The 18,395-nt window shown below is 52.7% G+C and overlaps 1 protein-coding gene across 2 annotated transcripts; it reads right to left on the minus strand.

The window, feature by feature from the left end:
• Positions 1–45: 45 nt before the first annotated feature.
• Positions 46–5,116, minus strand: PODNL1 (podocan like 1). Of its 2 annotated transcripts, none has more exons than XM_059387732.1 (10): positions 4,932–5,116; positions 4,552–4,776; positions 3,959–4,052; positions 3,593–3,657; positions 3,364–3,473; positions 2,910–2,979; positions 2,531–2,646; positions 1,428–2,085; positions 652–800; positions 46–505 (listed from the first exon to the last, which is right to left on the minus strand). In XM_059387732.1, the coding sequence occupies exons 1-10, from the start codon at positions 4,932–4,934 to the stop codon at positions 355–357; spliced, it is 1,641 nt and encodes a 546-aa protein (XP_059243715.1). In that variant the 5' UTR covers positions 4,935–5,116; the 3' UTR covers positions 46–354. The 2 variants fall into 2 exon arrangements, with proteins under 2 accessions (XP_059243715.1, XP_059243714.1); XM_059387731.1 differs by having other exon boundaries at positions 2,910–3,066.
• Between the last annotated feature and the right edge of the window lie 13,279 nt (positions 5,117–18,395).

The following is an 18,395-nucleotide window of genomic DNA, read 5'->3' on the forward strand; positions in this document are numbered from 1 at the left end:
CAGCTGGCTGCCGGGGTTGGGGAGAGCCTGTCCCGCAAGGTGAAGGGCAGCTGGGGGGTGGTGAGCTTTATTGTTAGGATTTATTGTTGCTGTCTCCACCTGCACGAGGAGTAGGGTGTGTGTCCGGCAAGGTTGGCGTTGTCTGTGTGCCCGGTGTGCGAGCTGCACGCTTCAGCCTCTCCCAGGGCGCCCCGTGTGTGGAGGGGGTGCCCTTGCCCCAGCCTCTTGGCCGGCACAGGTTGGGCGGCCCTCGAGGCCTGAGAGAGCCTGGTTGAGGTCCCTGTGGACAGTCTCCTCAGTCCATGGCCCAGTGGAGCCCAGAGGTCCAGGCTGTAGTGCCGGGCCCCTCCAGGCTCAGGGGCCCCCCGCCCGTGGCTGACGTGGAGCTGTGGGTGGCAGCTGGACCAGGACCTGCTCAGGGTTCCCCGCTGTGTCTACCACACTCAGGTGCAGGAGGCCCAGGAAGGCCTCAGGTGCAATGCTGGTCATGTGAAGCCTGTTCGCCCTGGACCAAGAGGCGGGCATGAGGGTGGGTGCCAAGGGAGGGGTCCACAGCCATCCCGACCCACCCAGACCTGCTGGGGTCCGCCACAGCCCTCCAGCCCGCCCCCCACCCACCTGGACCCTATCTGCCTGACCGCCCTGGGGCACCTGAGGAAGAGGGCACGCAGGCGGGGCGTGCTGAGGAAGGCCTCGGAGCCCACATGCCCAATGCGGTTGCCCTGCAGGTGCAGCTCCTCCAGCGCCTCAGGCAGGTCAGGGGGCACGAAGGACAGCTCGTTGTGACTGAGGTCCAGCACCTGGGCAGAAGGGTAGAGATGGCACCATGGTGGCCCCGGGCCTGGAGCCATCCACTCAGCCAGGCCCCAGCCTCTCCTCCTGGGCACACACCATCCTGGGCCTTCTGCCCCTCCCCGTGGCCCCTTCATAGTTTCCAAATGTCTCCTCTGGCCAGGGCTACACTGGCTTCCCTCTGGGGCAGCCCATGATCTAGACGCTGAGTTGCCAGCCAGATGGATGCCAAAGGTGGCATTTCCCCCATCTTGTGCCCTCCTGACCCTGATTACTTGGGATGGCTGCCAACTGCTCTCTCCCTAACTAGCATGTCCGGGCTGGGCCAGGAGCTGTGCGATTTTGTGCCCAGCTCCTAGAACAGCACCTAGAACAGCACCTGGCACCCACAGAGGCTCTCAGCTCTGGCACCTGGAGTGTTCAGAAGGAGCTAGCGTTGCCGTGTTTGCTGGGGGAGGTGGATGCGGTGGTCGCAGAGGACCCGGTGGCAGGGACAGCACGGCCAAAGGCTCAGAGGCTGCCCCTGTCTTACCCAACCCCGGCCTGTTCGCCAGGCTCTCTGTGGCCTCCCAAGGTCTTGCTCAGAGAGGCTGAGGGGCCATGGGGACAGTGCGGCTGACCAGCCCGCCCCTGACCTGGAGGGCCTGTAGCTCATGCCAGGTGCCAGGCCCGATGTCTCCGATCCGGAGGTGATTGTGCGCCAGGCTGAGCTCCCGCAACTCGTTCATGCCGGCCAGCAGCTCGGGCTCCAGGGCCCGCAGCTGGTTGCGCTGGAGCCGCAGGGTGTGCAGGCCGCCGGGCAGGCCGCTCGGCACCCGGGTCAGCCGGTTGCCAGCCAGGTCGAGGCTGCGCAGGGCGCGCAGTGGGCGGAAGGCCCGGCGGTGCACATGGGCGCTGACCAGGCGGTTGTAGGCCAGGTTGAGCTCGGCCAGGCCCGGCATGCCGGCCAGGTCGCGGGCCCCCAGCACGGTCACGTGGTTGTGCGGCAGCACCAGGGCCCGCAGGCGGCGGGGCAGTGCCAGGGGCACACGCTCCAGCCTGTTGCCATAGAGGTGCAGCGTGTGCAGGCCCCGCAGCGGCCGCAGCGCCCCAGGGGGCAGCCCCATCGCTCCCAGCTGGTTGTGCTGCAGCAGCAGGTAGCGAAGGCCCCGGGCCCCCCGCAGCCGGGCCGCCTCCACCCACCGGATGCAGTTGCGGCCCAGGTGCAGCACGGCCAGGGAGCGGGGCAGAGCGGCAGGCACCGAGGCCAACTGGTTGTGGGACAGGTCCAGGTACTCGAGGTGGCGCAGCTTGCTGGTGGGAGAGAGGGCCGGCGTCGGGCTGGGTGCCGCGAGTGAGGGGCGGGGGTTTGAGGAGCGGTCCTGAGATAAAAACTGGAGACCCCAGCTTGGGGCTGGGTGAGTTGAGAGATCTGGCGGGAGGCCCGCTTGCTGAGGTCAGGGCAGACGCCAGCCTGAGGGTAGATGTGGAGTGCAGGACAGAGTTCTGGGTCCAAGACAGGCATGCGGCGGTGATGACGTTTGGATCGTGGAACTGAGCACAGAGCAGCCCGGAGCAGGGACGGCCTCTAGCTGCTTGGCTGAGCCTGGCGCACTGGCAAGAGCTCACCCAACGAGGCCCCAGTTTGGGAGTCATGCGCCAGAGGGGGATAGAGGTTTGGGGTACCCAGGCTCTGAATCTTCAACCCCTCCTGCCAGCACTAGGCCGCACCCCTTTCCTACCCTGTCCTGGGCCCTACCTGAAAGTGGTGGCATCCAGGCCGCTGTCCGTCAGCTGGTTGTGCTGGAGGTAGAGTTCGCGGAGGTGGGTCTGGCGGCTCAAGGCTCCTCGGGGCACCTTGGAGATGAAGTTGTTCTGGGAAGGGAGGAGAGAATGAAATGGGGGGCAGGGGTGGTCAGGGAGCAAGGGCAGCGGGAAGCTATGGAAGGCTCCCGAGTAAGGGAGTGACAAGGAGCTCACTTTAGCAAGGCTGTTCGGAGAGCCCCTGTGAATGACCCATGGACAAGACTCAAAGATATTCCTGACCCTGAGGAGGAGGAGGGCTCCCCCAGGAGAGAGGCAAGGGGGCCCCCCTGAGGAGGCGGGAATGTGGGGGCGGTGGGGGGGGAGGGGGGCACCTGCAGGTGGAGCCGCTCCAGCGAGGGCGGCAGACTTGGTGGCAAGTAGCTGAGCCGGTTGCTGGAGAGGCTGAGGGTGACCACAGCTTCAGAGCCATGGAAGGCGTCGGGGGGCAGGCCGGCGTTGCTCAGCTGGTTGTTGTGGAGGTACACGGACCTGAGGGGAGCCAGGCTCCGGCCACCAGCCTGCCCCGGGCCTTCCCACCGACCCCCATTTCTACCCCGTTCCCCAGAGCTGCCTTCAGGTGTGCTTGTGTACACACGGCTGCTGTCTCAGCCTGGACTTATCCCGACCGAGTTTCCTGGGTGTCCCACCTCAGACACTGCCAGGCTAGGGCTCTACCCCCTCGAACCCCCACGGGCAGGTGCGGGATCCCCTCAGACTCCCAGGGACGGGGGTGACCTCAGGCACATCTGAGGTGTGAGAGGTCCGGGCTGGGCCAGGGGCTGCTACCTGAGCGCAGGCTTCTCCCCAAAGGTAAGCGGGAAGATCTCTGTCACTTGGTTGGCAGCCAGGTCCGCAACTCTGAGGGAGCGGGGCAGAAACTGGGGGGCCACGGAGAGCTGCGGGAGCACAGCCACACTGGTCCCGGCGCCCTGCCCTGCGGCGCCCTGCTGTCCCGCCTGCCCTGTGTGCCCAGCCAGGCCAGGCCTCCGGGGCCGGGGCAGGCGGGGACGCTCACCTTGTTGTGGGCCACGTAAATGTGCTGCAGCTGTGTGAGAGACTCAAAGGCCTCATCGGGCAGCCCTGGGGGCGGGACGGGCAGTGAGAGGACCCCGGGCCTGGCCCAGAGCGGGGCAGCGAGGGAGTTCACACCCCCAGCTGCCCCTGGGCTCCTGTCTGGGGACCAGCGGAGGCCCCTCTGGGCGCCCTCCCACACACCTCCCCACCCGCCCTCCAAAGCCACAGCCCCCGCCATGCCCCGAGTTTCCATCCTGCTCAGCAAAGGACAGTTCTGGGAAGTACCGCAGAGCTGCCCACAGAGCCGGCAGGGGAGGGAAGGGGCGGCCTCCGGCCTCCCGCCTCCAGGGGTCCCCTCACCCCGCACCCTCAGAGGAGAGGAGATTGTTGTGGAGGTTGAGGGTCCGCAGGCTGCTGAGACGCGACAGCTCATTGTAGGGGAGCTCCTGGAGCTGGTTGTTCTGGGGGGGAGGGAGTCACACCCCTGAGCCTCAGCCGGTGGCCAGCACCCCATTGCCTTAATCAAGGGAGCCTTGCCACCCCTCACCCCTACACTTGATCCCCAGAGCCCCGTTACCCTGCATCTAGAACAACCTTGTAACCACCCAAATGCTGACCCACAGCACCCCATCTGTTCCTGTAATTGCCCCCTGGCCCCAAACAACCCCATAACCAAAAAAGACGCTGACATCTGATACTCCATCCCCACAACCATTCACCCAAATGCTCCATCTCTCTGACCCCCCAAAACCCTGTAACTGCCAAGACATTGACCTCTAACACCTCTAAACCCTCAGCCCCTCCTACTTCCAATATCTGCACCACCACCTCCTCTTGCCCCCAATGCACAGACCCCAACACTCTCATCAAGGCCAGCTTCCACCATTGCCAACACCTCACTCCCACCCACGGACCCCGTACCCCAGCACTCATCCTAACCAACCCCGCCCCGGGCTCCACCTGCAGGGAGAGGTGCTGAGCTGCCCTGGTGATGTTGTCTGGGAACACCTGCAGGTCCAGGCCATTGCAGTCCACTGTGTCCGCCCGGGGGCAGGAGCAGCGTGGGGGGCAGGCCCGGGGCGGGGGCTGCGAGCTCTCCCCCATGTGGGGGAAGGCAGCGTCCTCCATGCCGGGCGTGGGCGGGGGGCCGGAAAGCAGCAGGAGCAGCAGCAGTAGGCTCAGCCGCTGCAGAGGGACAGATGGGTCAGGGTGTCCCCATATCGGGCACCAGGTCACCATGGAGACAGGAGCATCCCCACATTGGGTGGGGGTGGTAGGGGGAGCAGGCAGACTCCCCTCCCACCCCTGCCCTCTTCTCCCCCACCCCACCCCCACCTTACCATAGCCAGCCCCAGCTCTGCCGTCTTGCTTGAAATGCCGACCAGGTCTCCCTAATGGAAACCAGGCTGTCACCTCCTGGAACCTCTTCCGTGGCTGCCACTGCCCCCCATCTCTTGGCACGGGCCACCCTTCACCCAGCTTGTTCTCCCAGGGGCTGGAGGGGGGATGTGGAGAACTAGCTGGCCCACCCCCTTCCCCGCCCTGGGGAGGGTGGGCGGGCTGCCGGATGGGGTGGTGAGGACACGCCAGCCCGTCCCCTCGGTCCCACCCCCACCAACCACCCCAGCGCTGCTTGCGTAACCTCGGCCAGCCTGGGCCGGGCCACAGGAGCATGGAATGCTTGGGGGAAAGCTAAGATTCGCCCTGTCTGGTATTTGGGCCAACCACAGAAATAGGGGTGGGGGCAGAGGAGTGGAGGATGCTTCAAGCCACAGGAGGGTCCCCAAGGAACTGGGGCTGGTAGCAAGGGGTCAGGGCAGGTCTGGGCTCAGCCCGCCAGCCCAGATGCCAGCCTGGGGGCTCTCAGCCAGGTCTGCCATCTGGGCCCCTCCCCCTCCTCCCCCAATGGCCACGGCCGCCGCCTGAAAGGAAATTACACGTACTGAGGCACCAGCCCGGTGGTTAAGGATATGTGCTCAGCGCCAGCCTGCCTAGGCCTGAACCTGGGCTCTGCCACCTCTCTGGGCCTTGGTTTCCTACTCTGCAAAGTTGGGAGTGGGGGCGATGGTTGTCTCACCTCAAGAGCGGTATAAGGATCAAAGGAGATAATCCACATGCGGTGGGTGAGACAGTGCCTGGCACACATCCTCTATCCCAGAGCAGCAGCATGGGGAGAAGAAGTCGACCTTCGCCCCAGGTCCTAGTTCCCAAGATGCACCACTTGCCAGCAAGGTGTCTTCAGGCAAATTGTTTTCCTGCCCAAACCTCAGTTTTCCTTCACATGACAGAGATGACAGAAAACACTTCCTTCCTCGAAGGGCTCTTACAAGGCAAATACCAGGTAGTGGACAAAGCTCTAAGCACATCTGACCCTCATGAAGGCCCAGCTCAGGAGTGGCTGAGCCGATGGGCTGTGGGAAGAGGGTAAAGGAGGTCGAGTGGGGGAGGTTTCCCAGAAGCAGAGCCCGAGACAAGGATTGAGTGCATTTGTCTTAGAGAAGGAAGCTGGAGGGGAGCAAGGAAATGACAGAAGAAAGGGAGGGAGCAGTCAACGATGAGTTATTGCTGGGACAATCAGCTTCCCTGGAGCTTACCGGTATCAGCACTCAAAACCCTGTGTCCCAGGAAACCCTTCATCCTGGGCCAACTGGGACAGTTTGTCACTCTTGTTATCAAGCAAGTGCCCAGCAGAGGCACATGGGGCTGAGTCCTGCTGGGGAATCCTGGCAGGTTGCATAGGACACATGTCCTACCTGGGCAGAGGGTGGGGAGAGCTGGGATAGTGATTCTCCAACTCCCTCCATCAGGCTCTGTTTGAGGGCTGCCCCCGAAGGGTCTGAATTCACTGGCACTTTGGGGAGAATAGGCACCAGCCCTAAACAAATAGAGGTGCCTAGTGGTGAGGTCTGAGTGGAGCCTGGTGGGTTCCAGGCAGCACCTGTTATGGGAGGGTAGGGGTCAGTGAAGTACATCAGGGGGTGGGGGTGGGAAGAAGGGGCCAAGATGTGGGAGAATGGTGGAGAGAGAGGGCATGTGTATTGTTAATCCCCCTCCCACAGAAGAAGAAACTTGGGCGGTCATTTGCCCACATTTCCCAGGACTGTGTGGGGACACACAGGACAAGAGACACTCCGGGTCCCTCTGGGCTGGGGTAGGAGATGGGTCTTAGCTTCAGCCAGAAGAGAACAACAGTCCCCAGCCCAACTTCTCCATGTAGGACCAGTGACTGTTAGCTTGGACACTGGGTAGAAGCTCCCTGGTCTCCCTAGCAGAGTAATGGGACTAGCCCCACAGACTACTGAATTACTGCATTGATCCTAGCCCCAGCGAGAACCAAGCTGTTTCTGACAGGCCTCTTTCTGTTGCAAAGGATGGAGAACCCAAACCAAACTAGCTAGTGCAAATGAGGGGATTTATTGACTCCTGAACAGAAATGTTCAATGGGTGTATCTTTCAGGCATAGCTGGATCCAGGAGCTCAAATGACATCCTCAGGATGGATTCCCTCTCTGCCTCTTGGTTCTGCTAGCAAGCTTCCCTGTGTGGGGCCAAGATATCCCCAGCAGCAACATGTGCACACCCCAGCCCTAAGCTTAAATCTCCATTGGCCCAGCTTTGGTCACATGTCCTTCTGGAACCAGATCCTGTGGCCAGAAGGATGGAATGTGCTGATTGGTTAAGAACCTAACCACGGATCTTATAGATGACCCACTGGCCTTATCTCTCTACAATAAACACTTTTGTCTCTACCTTGCACTTGCCCAGCCCAGCCCAGCCCAGCCCTGCCCTGCCCTGCCCTACCCTGCTCTGCCCTTCCTAGCCCTGCCTGGCTAAGTCTAGCCTTCCCCTACCCAGCAAAGAGTACTGCAGGAACTCTAGTGGCGGAGTGTAGTGGCCCATACCAGGCATAGAGCCTAGTATAATCACCGCTTATGACACCTTTATAAGCGCACAGGGAGTGCATGTAGGATTGTGTCTGTATATGTGGGAAGGTTTGCACGGGGAGCGACTGTTGGTGTCTCTTGGCTCTGACCTCAGAGTAGAGAGGACTACAGAGTCATGGGAACAAGGGACAGCTGCAGTAACCCTGGGCAGCTAGTGCAGCAATCTGGTCTCATTTTGGGCGCTGGGGGTACTGGGAGGAGGTGGGGGTTGATGTGAAAGAGAGCAAGGTAATGATGGGAAATGTAGTCTCCCAAACAGAGAAGGAAAGGAAGGGTCTTAAATCAGGACCAACTAATGATCCCAAGGTACACCTTGGGCCCACCCCTTCTTATCCTCTAATGGCATTCAACCTCAAGACACAGGCGAAGGCCAAACTCAATCAGGCTTCATCTGGCTAATTAGCCTTTCAGGATCTGGGCCAAATTCTTAAAATTACTGATAGTTAACATATGACTGCCTAAGATGAAGAACCACATTTCCCAGCCTCCCTTGCAGCTAGGTACAGCCCTACGACTGTGTAAGCAGACATGGTATGCACAACTTTGAGGGAATGGGAGTGCCTTTCTCCTCTTTGTTATTGGAAGCTCAGTGTGATGGCTGGGACTCCATCAGCCATCTTGGGCCATGACATTAGCCTGAGAATAGTGGCCTTGAGTGATGGAACAACAAGATAGAAGCAACCAGGGGGCACCTAGGTGGCTCAGTGTGTTAAAGCCTCTGCCTTCAGCTCAGGTCATGATCCCAGGGTCCTGGGATCGAGCCCCGCATCAGGCTCTCTGCTTGGCAGGGAGCCTGCTTCCTCCTCTCTCTCTGCCTGCCTCTCTGCCTACTTGTGATTTCTGTCTGTCAGGTAAATAAATAAAATCTAAAAAAAAAAAAAAAAAAAAGGATAGAAGCAACCTGCATCACATGTCTGATGGAAGGCCATTCCTACAATGACTAGGATTTTGATCACCTCCTATCTACCCTGCTGGTGAAGGAGAGATCTCTTGCTCTAAATGACATAAGGTAGTCAAGTGTCTGACACCCAAGCTTGTATAGAAAAAAATCAGCATTGGCTTATTAGTTGCATACACTCACGGCCCAGAGGAGGGGAAGGACATTGTACAATATGCAGAGCCACATGTTGGGCATGTTAGGATAATTTCTCAGCCTGGCAGAGAGATGAGCCCATTAGGCTGAGGACCAGATGGGGTGCAGCTGGTCGGGCTGATAGTGCAGTTAGCTAGGCAGGGAGCCTCTCCCTCCGGGCAGGGGGCATGTCTCACAAAAGTGGGGAAACTCATGGTTAAGCCCCTTTGGGGCTCTATGACGCTCAAAGATTTTTTAAAGAGATTTTATTTATTTATCTGAGAGAGAGAGCACAAGCAAGGGGAGGGGGAGAGGGAGAGGGAGAAGCACACTCTCTGCTGAGCAGGGAGCCCAGTTCTGGGTTCAATCCCAGGACCCTGAGATCATGACCTGAGCTGAAGGCAGACATTTAACCCATTGAGCCACCCAGGCATCCCACTAAGATTTTTTTTTTTTTTAGATTTATTTATTTATTATTTGAGAGAGAGAGGTGGCAGAGGGGCATAGGAAGAGGAAGAGAGAAAATCCCAAGCAGACTCTGTGCTGAGCATGGATCCTGACACGGGGCTCGATCTCACTACCCCAAGATCATGACCTGAGCCAAAACCAAGGGATCCTTAACTGACTGCACGAACCGGGTGCCCCAGATGTCTTTCTTGTGTAAGCCACCATTTCTATTTCTTTCTCCTTTGAAAAAAACAACATACTCTTGTCTTAACAACTGCAGAAGCTATCTACAGAGTGAGAGCGGAAGCCACGACATAGATGGCATTAGCCAAGGAGAAAGTATAAAATGAGGAAGGCTCATGCCTGAGGGGTGGGCAGAAGAGAGCCTGCAGGGGTCATGAAGAAGCAGGGTCAGAAAGAGAACCAGATGGTAAAACTGAAATTGTGCCTGCCCTGTTCTTGTGATGGTTAATTGTATAGGTCAAGTGGAGGTTATATTATAAAATGATATTGGGCCATTGGGTACCCAGATTAAACATGATTTCTGGGTGCATCTGTGAAGGTGTTTCCAGAAGATATTAGCATTTAGTTGTCCTCCCCAGAGCATCTGGGGCATTATTGCCCAGGATGGGCATCATTTAATCCATGAAGGGCCTGAATAGAACAAAAAGCAGAAAAGGTGTGGCCGGGACTCAGGGGGCCAAGAGCAGGACCAAGACCCTGGCTCCTGGGGCCCCAAACAGACCAGGTTCAGCCACTTGCCACTGACAAAATCCAAGAGTAAGGAAGGGAATCTATTACAGGGAGGCCAACGTCAGGAAAGACCTTCAGGCCAGTGTCTCAAAGACGGTCTCCCAAGGGCAGAAAATACTTCCAGGTTTATAGAAGGAAAATGTGGGGCAAAGGTGGGTGGGTACACGCAGGTGGACAGTGAAGGTCAAATCGATCATTGTCTTGGAGAACATGGAAGGGGTCTGGCTGGCTCAGGGCTGTCCTTGTGTTTTGAGTGGGTAGTTTCAGTCTTCCGCCTAAGCCACGAGACAATCTGGGAAAAAGAACCCAACTTGGAAAGTCTGAGGTCCAAACGGAGGCAGCCAAAGCCCTCTTTCAAATGGAGGAATTGGTCCTTTTCTCTTCCGGTCTGACTTGGGAGTGGGACACTGATCTTCTCCTGCCCTTGGACTGGGATTTGGGATTTACACCGTCAGCAACCCCCGGTCCTCAGCCTTGGGTGCTCAGACTGGAATTATACCGTGAGGCTCTTGGGTCTCCAGCTTGCTGATGGCAGATTATGAGGCTTCTCAGCCTCCCTAATCACATAAGCTAATTCCTCATTATAAATCTCTCTCTCTCTTTTAAAAAGATTTTATTTATTTATTTGACAGAGAGAGAGAAAGAGTGCAAGCAGGGCGAGTGACAGAGGAAGAGGGAGAAGCAGGCTCCCCGCTGAGCAGGACTCTGAGATCGTGACCAGCTGGCCCTAAATCTTTCTATAGATAGATAATAGATGAGATATTGATATACATATGGATAGATCAATCAATAGACATAGATCTATATATATAGATCAAAGATATTATATATCTATAATGATATATACATATATATATGGAGATATATGTAAAAAAATAAACATATGATAAGAGGTATATGCAGGGGGCGCCTGGGTGGCTCAGTGGGTTAAAGCCTCTGCCTTTGGCTCAAGTCATGATCCCAGGGTCCTGGAATCGAGCCCCACATCAGGCTCTCTGCTCAGCAGGGAGACTGCTTCCTCCTCCTCTCTCTCTCTGTGTGCCTCTCTGCCTACTTGTGATCTCTGTCTGTCAAATAAATAAATAAAATCTTAAAAAAAAAAAAAGAGGTATATGCAGGTACAGATATATCTACTTATTGGCTCTATTTCACATATGCATGTATAAAAGGATATACACACACACATATATATAAAGGATAAAGGATATATATATATATAAAAGATATATCATATATACATACAGATACATACCACATTGGTTCTGCTTCACATGTGTATTAGACAGGCAGGCGAGATCACTCTGTGTTCCAAACAGCCCCGAAGGTCAGTGAGTAACACCAGAGTTGATCATCCGCACAATATGATCCCAACAGATCAGCAGGGCCTCTGAGCCCCACAGCCATGCAGGGAGCCAGCCCAACAGAAGCAGCCCCATCTTGAACCACAGCCCACCCCACCCCCACCATTGCCGGGCGCCATGGAAAACAGAGACAGGACTTCCAAGTCAGCTTTTCAGGGTTTTCCATCCAGAAGTACCACCGAACCCTCTGCTCCTGCTTCATGGGCCAGGATCAGTCACATAGTCCTGCCTGACTGCGAGAGACAGAGAAACTGAGGGCAAGGGTTGGGGGATGGGGAGGAGTCAGTGGAATATTTGGAGTGTTACTCTCTGTGCAGCACTCAAGGACCAGAAGTCTATTCTGAAAAATCACTTTTTAAAAAGATTTTGGCACCTGGGTGGCTCAGTGGGTTAAGCCTCTGCGTTCAGCTCAGGTCAAGATCTCAGGGTCCTGGGATCGAACTCCACATCAGGCTCTCTGCTCAGCAGGGAGCCTGCTTCCCCTGTCTCTCTGCCTGCCTCTCTGTCTGCTTCTGATCTCTCTCTGTGTCAAATAAATAAGTAAAATTTTTTTAAAAAATTAAAAAATAAAAAGATTTTATTTATTTATTTGAGGGAGAGAGTATGAGCTGGCAGGGGGAGGGGCAGAGGGAAAGAGAAGCGGGCTCCCTGCTGAGCGGGGCTCAATCCCAGGATCCCAAGAACATGACACGAGCCAAAAGCAGATGCTTAGCCCACTGAGCCCCCCAGGCGCCCCTATTCTGGAAAAACTCTTACACAGCGGGTAACGGATACGTGCAAGGACATTCCCTGTGGGGCGCTTTTATTACAGTGAAAATTCTCTCTTGCCCTGGATCCCACACGGCTTGTGATTTGAATTCTCGTCACTTCCTCAGAGAGCCCCTTACCAGAACCCCCCAATCAGAAGCAACATTTTTTTAAAAAGATTTTATTTATTTGTTTGACAGAGATCACAAGTAGGCAGAAAAGCAGGCAGAGAGAGAGGAGGAAGCAGGCTCCCTGCTGAGCAGAGAGCCCGATGCGGGGCTCTATCCCAGGACCCTGGGATCATGACCTGAGCCGAAGGCAGAGGCTTTAACCCACTGAGCCACCCAGGTGCCCCCAGAAGCAACATTTTTGTCTCTCTCTCTCCTCTTCCCTGCTTTATTTTTCTTTCTGGTAAATTCTCACATTCTAATTTATGTATTTGCCCACTGTCCATGGTCCTCTCCCACAGTGGAGGTGGGCCCTTGGCCGTAGTCACCTCTGTTCTCCAGCACCTGGAACGGTGTCTAGTACATACCGGGGGTCAGCAAACATCCGTTGTGTGAGCAAATTTTTTAAAAAAGCCCATAAGAGGAAAACAAACAAATAAAAAGTGTGTCCTATTAAAATAAGAGAGACCCAGGTCTAGACTTGCAAGGGACTACTCGATCTCTACATCATGCATTAGTTTCCTGGAGCTATTGTACCAAGGGCCACACACAAGGCAGCTTAAAAACAACAGACATTTATTCGTTTCAGAAGTTCAAATTATTTATGTGGACTTGCGGAAACTGGAAGTCCAAAGTCAAGGTGTTGGCAGACTTGTTCCTTCTGGAGGCTCCTTCCTTGTATCTCTTCCAGCTTCTTGTGGTTGCTGGCAATCTTTGATGTTCTTGGGTCTGTGGCTGCGCCCCTGCACTCTGTCTCAGTTTCCACGTGGCCTTTTCCTGTGTGTGTGTATGTGTCTGTTCCTCCTCCTCTCTCTTATAAGGACTCTGGTCTTGGGATTTAGGGCCCAGCTGGTTAATCCAGGATAATCTCATGATCTTTAACTTAATTACACATTTTTTTTCCAAATAAGGTCATATTCACATGTTTAGTGGGTCAGGACATCAGAATATCCTTTTGTGGGTCGCCATGCAAACTGTTGTATGGATTAGTGTGAGTCGGGCTAATCTTGGAGGGAAAAAAAGGTGCAGAACAAGGATGGCAATTTTGATCATTTTCATAAATTAAAAAAGGTAGGGTGCCTGGGTGGCTCAGTCAGTTAAGGGGCCGCCTCCGGCTCAGGTCATGATCCCAGGGTTCTGGAATCGAGTCCCACAGCGGGCTCCCTGCCCAGCAGAAGTCCTGCTTCTCCCTCTCCCTCTGCCTCCTGCTCTGCCTACTTGTGCTCTCTCTCTATCTCTCTGTCAAATAAATAAATAAATAATCTTTTTTTTCCCCCTAAATATTTATTCATTTATTTGACAGACAGAGATCACAAGTAGGCAGAGAGGCAGGCAGAGAGAGGAAGGGAAGCAGCCCCTCTGCTGAGCAGAGAGCCTGATGCGGGGCTCGAACCCAGGACCCTGGAACCATGACCTGAGCCAAAGGCAGAGGCTTTTTTTTTTTTTTTAAAGTTTTATTTATTTATTTGACAGAGAGAAATCACAAGTAGTCGGAGAGGCAGGCAGAGAGAGAGAGAGGGAAGCAGGCTCCCCGCTGAGCAGAGAGCCCAATGCGGGACTCGATCCCAGGACCCTGAGATCATGACCTGAGCCGAAGGCAGTGGCTTAACCCACTGAGCCACCCAGGCACCCCAATAAATAAATAATCTTTATTTTTTTTTTTAAAGATTTTATTTATTTGTTTGACAGAGAGAAATCACAAGTAGGCAGAGAGAGAGAGAGGAGGAAGCAGGCTCTCTGCTGAGCAGAGAGCCCGATGCGGGACTCGATCCCAGGACCCTGAGATCATGACCTGAGCCGAAGGCAGCGGCTTAACCCACTGAGCCACCCAGGCACCCAAATAAATAATCTTTAAAAAAATTTAAAAGGGTATCTGTTGCCTTGATGGGTGGGTGGGCAGCTGGGGCTAAGGGGAGAGGAGGTGTTGCCACCATATGTCCTTGTACGTCTGTCGAATTAAAAAAAAAAAAAAACAAAACTTGACTTCGGTATTCATGACATGCAGTAGTATGAAAATGCTTAAAGATTTTATAATTTATTTATTTATTTGGGAAGGAGAGAGAGAGCTTAAGTGGGGTGAGGGAGAGGAAATCTCAGGCAGACTCCCTGCTGAGCACAGAGCCAGATGCGGGGCTCCCATCTCACGACCCTGAGATCATGACCTGAACCGAAATCAAGAGTCAGACACAACCAACTGAGCCGCCCAGACGCCCCCAGAATGAAAACATTTTAAAGCGTACATGAGTCAAAACTCATCATTCCAAACCTCAGCAATTTTGCACTTGAGAAAACCGTAACCATAGTTACTGAACATTACCATCACCTCCAAAAGCATCCTTCTGCTGCTGGGTCAGCCTCCCTCCGCTTCCCCTTCATGCCCAACCCCAGGCAACCACAGATCTACTGTCTGTCACTGTGGATCAGGTGGCAGTTTCTAGAAATTAATATGAATGGAATCATGAGGTGTGTAGTTTGTGGTGTCTGGCTTCTTCTATTTGGGACAGTTGAGTTTTATTTTTTTTATTTTTATTTTTTTAAGATTTTATTTATTTATTTGACAGAAAGAGAGACAATGAGAGAGGGAACACTTGTTCCCTCCCACAAGCAGGAAGTGGGAGAGGGAGAAGCAGGCTTCCTGCTGAGCAGGGACCCCGATGTGGGGCCCGATGTGGGGCTCGATTCCAGGATGCTGGGATCGTGACCTGAGCCAAAGGCAGATACTTAACGACTGAGCCACCTAGGCACCCCAAGGGACAGTGACTTTTAGATTCATCTGTGTTACATGCATTGAGAGTTCATTCCTCTTTTATTTTTTAAAGATTTTATTTATTTATTTGTCAGAGGGAGAGCACAAACAGGGGGAGTGGCAGAGGGAGAGGGAGAAGCAGGCCCCCAATGCAGGACTCGATCCCAGGACCCTGGGACCATGATCTGAGTTGAAGGCAAATGCTTAATGACTGAGGCACCTGGGCACCCCAAGTTCATTACTCTTTTAAAATTTACTTAAAATTTTGAAAAATTGAGATAGAACTGGCATAGAACATGAGTCTTAGATGGACCATAATTTGTTTTTGTTTATTACTTGGATGGGCCACCATTTGTTTATCATATGTTGATGGTATTCTACTTTCTTCTTATTTGGGGCTGTTGCATAAAACTGCTATGAATGGTCCTGAGCCAGTCTGGCAGTAAACATGTCTTCGAGAAGTTCTCTTGGGTAAATACATAGGAGTAACATGGCAGAATCATACAGTGAGTGTCCATTTAACTTAAGAAACTGCCCAATTGTCTTCCAAAGTCATTGTGCCACTTTCCACTCCCACGGGCACTCTGTGAGAGTTTTAGTTCCTCCGAGTCCTTGTCAACACTTTGTATGGTCAGACTTCAATTTTAGCCACTTTGGTGGGTGTGTCATAGTATGACATTGTGGCTAGATTTGCGTTTCTTTGAGGACTAATAATGTCAAACATCTTTTCTTGTAATCACTGACCATTCTATGTCTTCCCCGTGATGAATTTCAAACTGCATAAAGGTAATATTTATTTAAAAGTAAATGATCACACCCACTGGGACAGCTTGTATCAAAAAACAGAAGACAACAAATGTTGGCAAAGATGTAGATAAACTGGAACTCACTATCCACCCAGGTGCTACAACCACCTCTAAACCCCTTCCCATCTTCACCCAAATACCTGGGGTCCATGAACTGACCCATTGGCTCCGAATATGGCCACTTCTCTCCATCTCCATGCTATTACATGAATGAATCTAAGCCACCATAACTTCGCCCTGGCCTCCCTGAGGCGATTCTTGCCCACTACCCTTAGTCCCCTAAACATTGTCCACACAGAAACCAAATGATCTTTCACCAAAACTCTTCAAAAACTACTTTTTATTTTGAAATAATGATCACGTTACAGAGGATTTGTGCTAAGGACTAAATGTTTGCGTCTCCCCTAAATGCATGTGTTGAAACCGAGCCCCCAATGTGATGGAATAGAAGGTGGGACACAAGGCAGGTGATTAGATCACGAGGATGGAGACTTCATGAATGGGATTAGGACCCTGTAGGAGAGCTGGTGAAATCTCTCTCCCTCTCTCTTTCTGTCTCTCTCAGCCACGTGAGGATATAGCGAGGAGGCGATTGTCTACAATCTAGGAAGTGGTCCCTCACCAGACACTGGCTATACCAGTGCCTTGGTCTTTAACTTCACAGCCTCCAGAACTGAAAGAACTGAGAGAAATAAATTAACCTTGTCTATAGTATTTTTATTATGGCAATTCAACAGGCTAAGATAATTTGCAAAATTGGCACCCTGCAAAGTTGCAAAGCTCTTGTCTACCCTTCACCCCATTGGCCCGAATGTTAACATCTTACATAACGATGGTACAGTTGTCACAACTAAGAGATGAACTAACATTGGCACAATACTGTTCATTAAACTACAGGCTTATTATGAATTACACCAGTTTTCTCTCTGATGTCTTTTTCTGGTCCAAGATCCTAACCAGGACATCACATTTCATTGACTGTGTCTCCTAAGACTTCTCTAATCTGTGCCAATTTCTTCGTCATGCTTTGTTTCTCACAATCTTGGCATTTTTTTTTAAAGATTTTATTTATTTATTTGACAGAGAGAGATCACAGTAGACAGAGAGACAGGCAGAGAGAGAGAGGGAAGCAGGCTCCCCGCTGAGCAGAAAGCCCGATGCGGGACTCGATCCCAAGACCCTGAGATCATGACCCGAGCCGAAGGCAGCGGCTTAACCCACTGAGCCACCTTGGCAGGTGCCCCAACCTTGGCATTTTTTTAAAAAAGATTTATTTATTTACTTGAGAGAGAGGATGCAAATGGAGGGGAGGGGCAGAGGGAGCAGGGGAGAGAATCTCATGTTACCAACTCCACGGTGAGCACAGAGTCCAACACAGGGCTCAGTCTCAGGACCTCCGGATCATGACCTGAGCTGAAATGAAGAGCTGGACCTTAACGAACTGGGCCACCCAGGTTCCCCTTCATGACCTTGACGTTTCTGAAGTGTCCTAACTAGGTCTTTTGTAGAATATCCCTCAGTTTGGGACAAACGTCTTGTCTTTTCTCAAGAGTGGACTGAGGTTATGGATTTAAGGGACGATACCAGAGACGTGATGTGTCCTCTTCATCACCTCCTATCAGGGGTACATGCATATGACTCATGGCTACGATATTTTTTTTTAAAGATTTTTGTTTATTTGTTTGTTTATTTGAGATAGAGAAAGAGAGAGGGAGAGAGTGCAAACATGGGGGGAGGGTAGAGGGAGAAGCAGGGTCTCCGCTGAGTGGGGGAGCCCAATGCAGGGCTTGATCCCAGGACCCCGGGATCATGACATGAACTGAAAGCAGACAGTTAACTAACCTGCTTGTGGTAGTATCTGCCAGGTTTCTCCACTACTAAGTTACTTTTTGCACTTTCCATACTTTTATTCTTTAGACACAAGTCTCTAAATCCAGCCCACACCCAACAAGGTGAATTAAGCTCCATCATGTGGTCAGGCAGGGTTCGTGAGTGGGGAGAAGTAGAGAGAAAGAGAGAATCCCAAGCAGGCTTCACCCCCAGCCCAGAATCTGAGGCAGGGCTCAATCCCAGGACCCTGAGCCAAAATCAAGAGTTAGACACTTAACCTACTGAGTCACCCAGGTGCCCCTGTGGACATATATTTTTAAAAACCCAGCAAATAAATATTTTAGGAGACATACTTTTAGGGTAGGCGAATGTCATGTTTCCTCCTTGAAGTTTCATTCACTAATTTTAACACTCATTGGTAGATTTTGACTGCTGCAATTATATCTGTGACGTCTGCCTGATAATGATTTTTTAAATTCCCTCATTCCTTCTATACTTATTAATTGAACATGTTCTATATGGAAGGGTCATCTCTTTCCCCCCATTTTTTATTCAATCATTTATTTATACCAGTATGGATTCATTGGTATTTATTTCTTTGGATCACGATGATCTTTCATTATTAGTTTTGTTTTTTTTTTTAATCTCTTCATCCAACATGGGGCATGACCTCCAGGCCCTGAGATCAAGGGCTGCATGTTCTACCCATTGAGCCAGTGAGATACTCCATGGATCACAATCTTTTAAATCTCCCAGCAGATTCCATCATACTAAAAACCTCCAGAGACTTCCCTTTATGCTTAGGAGTAAAATCCAGCTATCTTGCTTACCAACACTCCCTGCCTGCTTTCCTGTCCTTGTGTTTTCCTTGCTTATTTTTTCCCTTGTTCATTCCTGCTTTGGCCCAAACTGGACTTTCTGTGGTCTCTCAG

The sequence above is a fragment of the Mustela nigripes genome, chromosome 2, assembly GCF_022355385.1.
Source record: "Mustela nigripes isolate SB6536 chromosome 2, MUSNIG.SB6536, whole genome shotgun sequence".
Taxonomy (NCBI): Eukaryota; Metazoa; Chordata; class Mammalia; order Carnivora; family Mustelidae; genus Mustela; species Mustela nigripes.

What these genes read in the sequence shown, in the direction of transcription:
- PODNL1 (XM_059387731.1), bottom strand. An exon ending in CTCAGCACCTCTCCCTGCAG is followed by an intron (nt 4,053 to 4,551) that starts GTGGAGCCCGGG and finishes CCTCCCCCCCAG; the next exon opens with AACAACCAGCTCCAGGAGCT. An exon ending in TTTACGTGGCCCACAACAAG is followed by an intron (nt 3,474 to 3,592) that starts GTGAGCGTCCCC and finishes GTGCTCCCGCAG; the next exon opens with CTCTCCGTGGCCCCCCAGTT.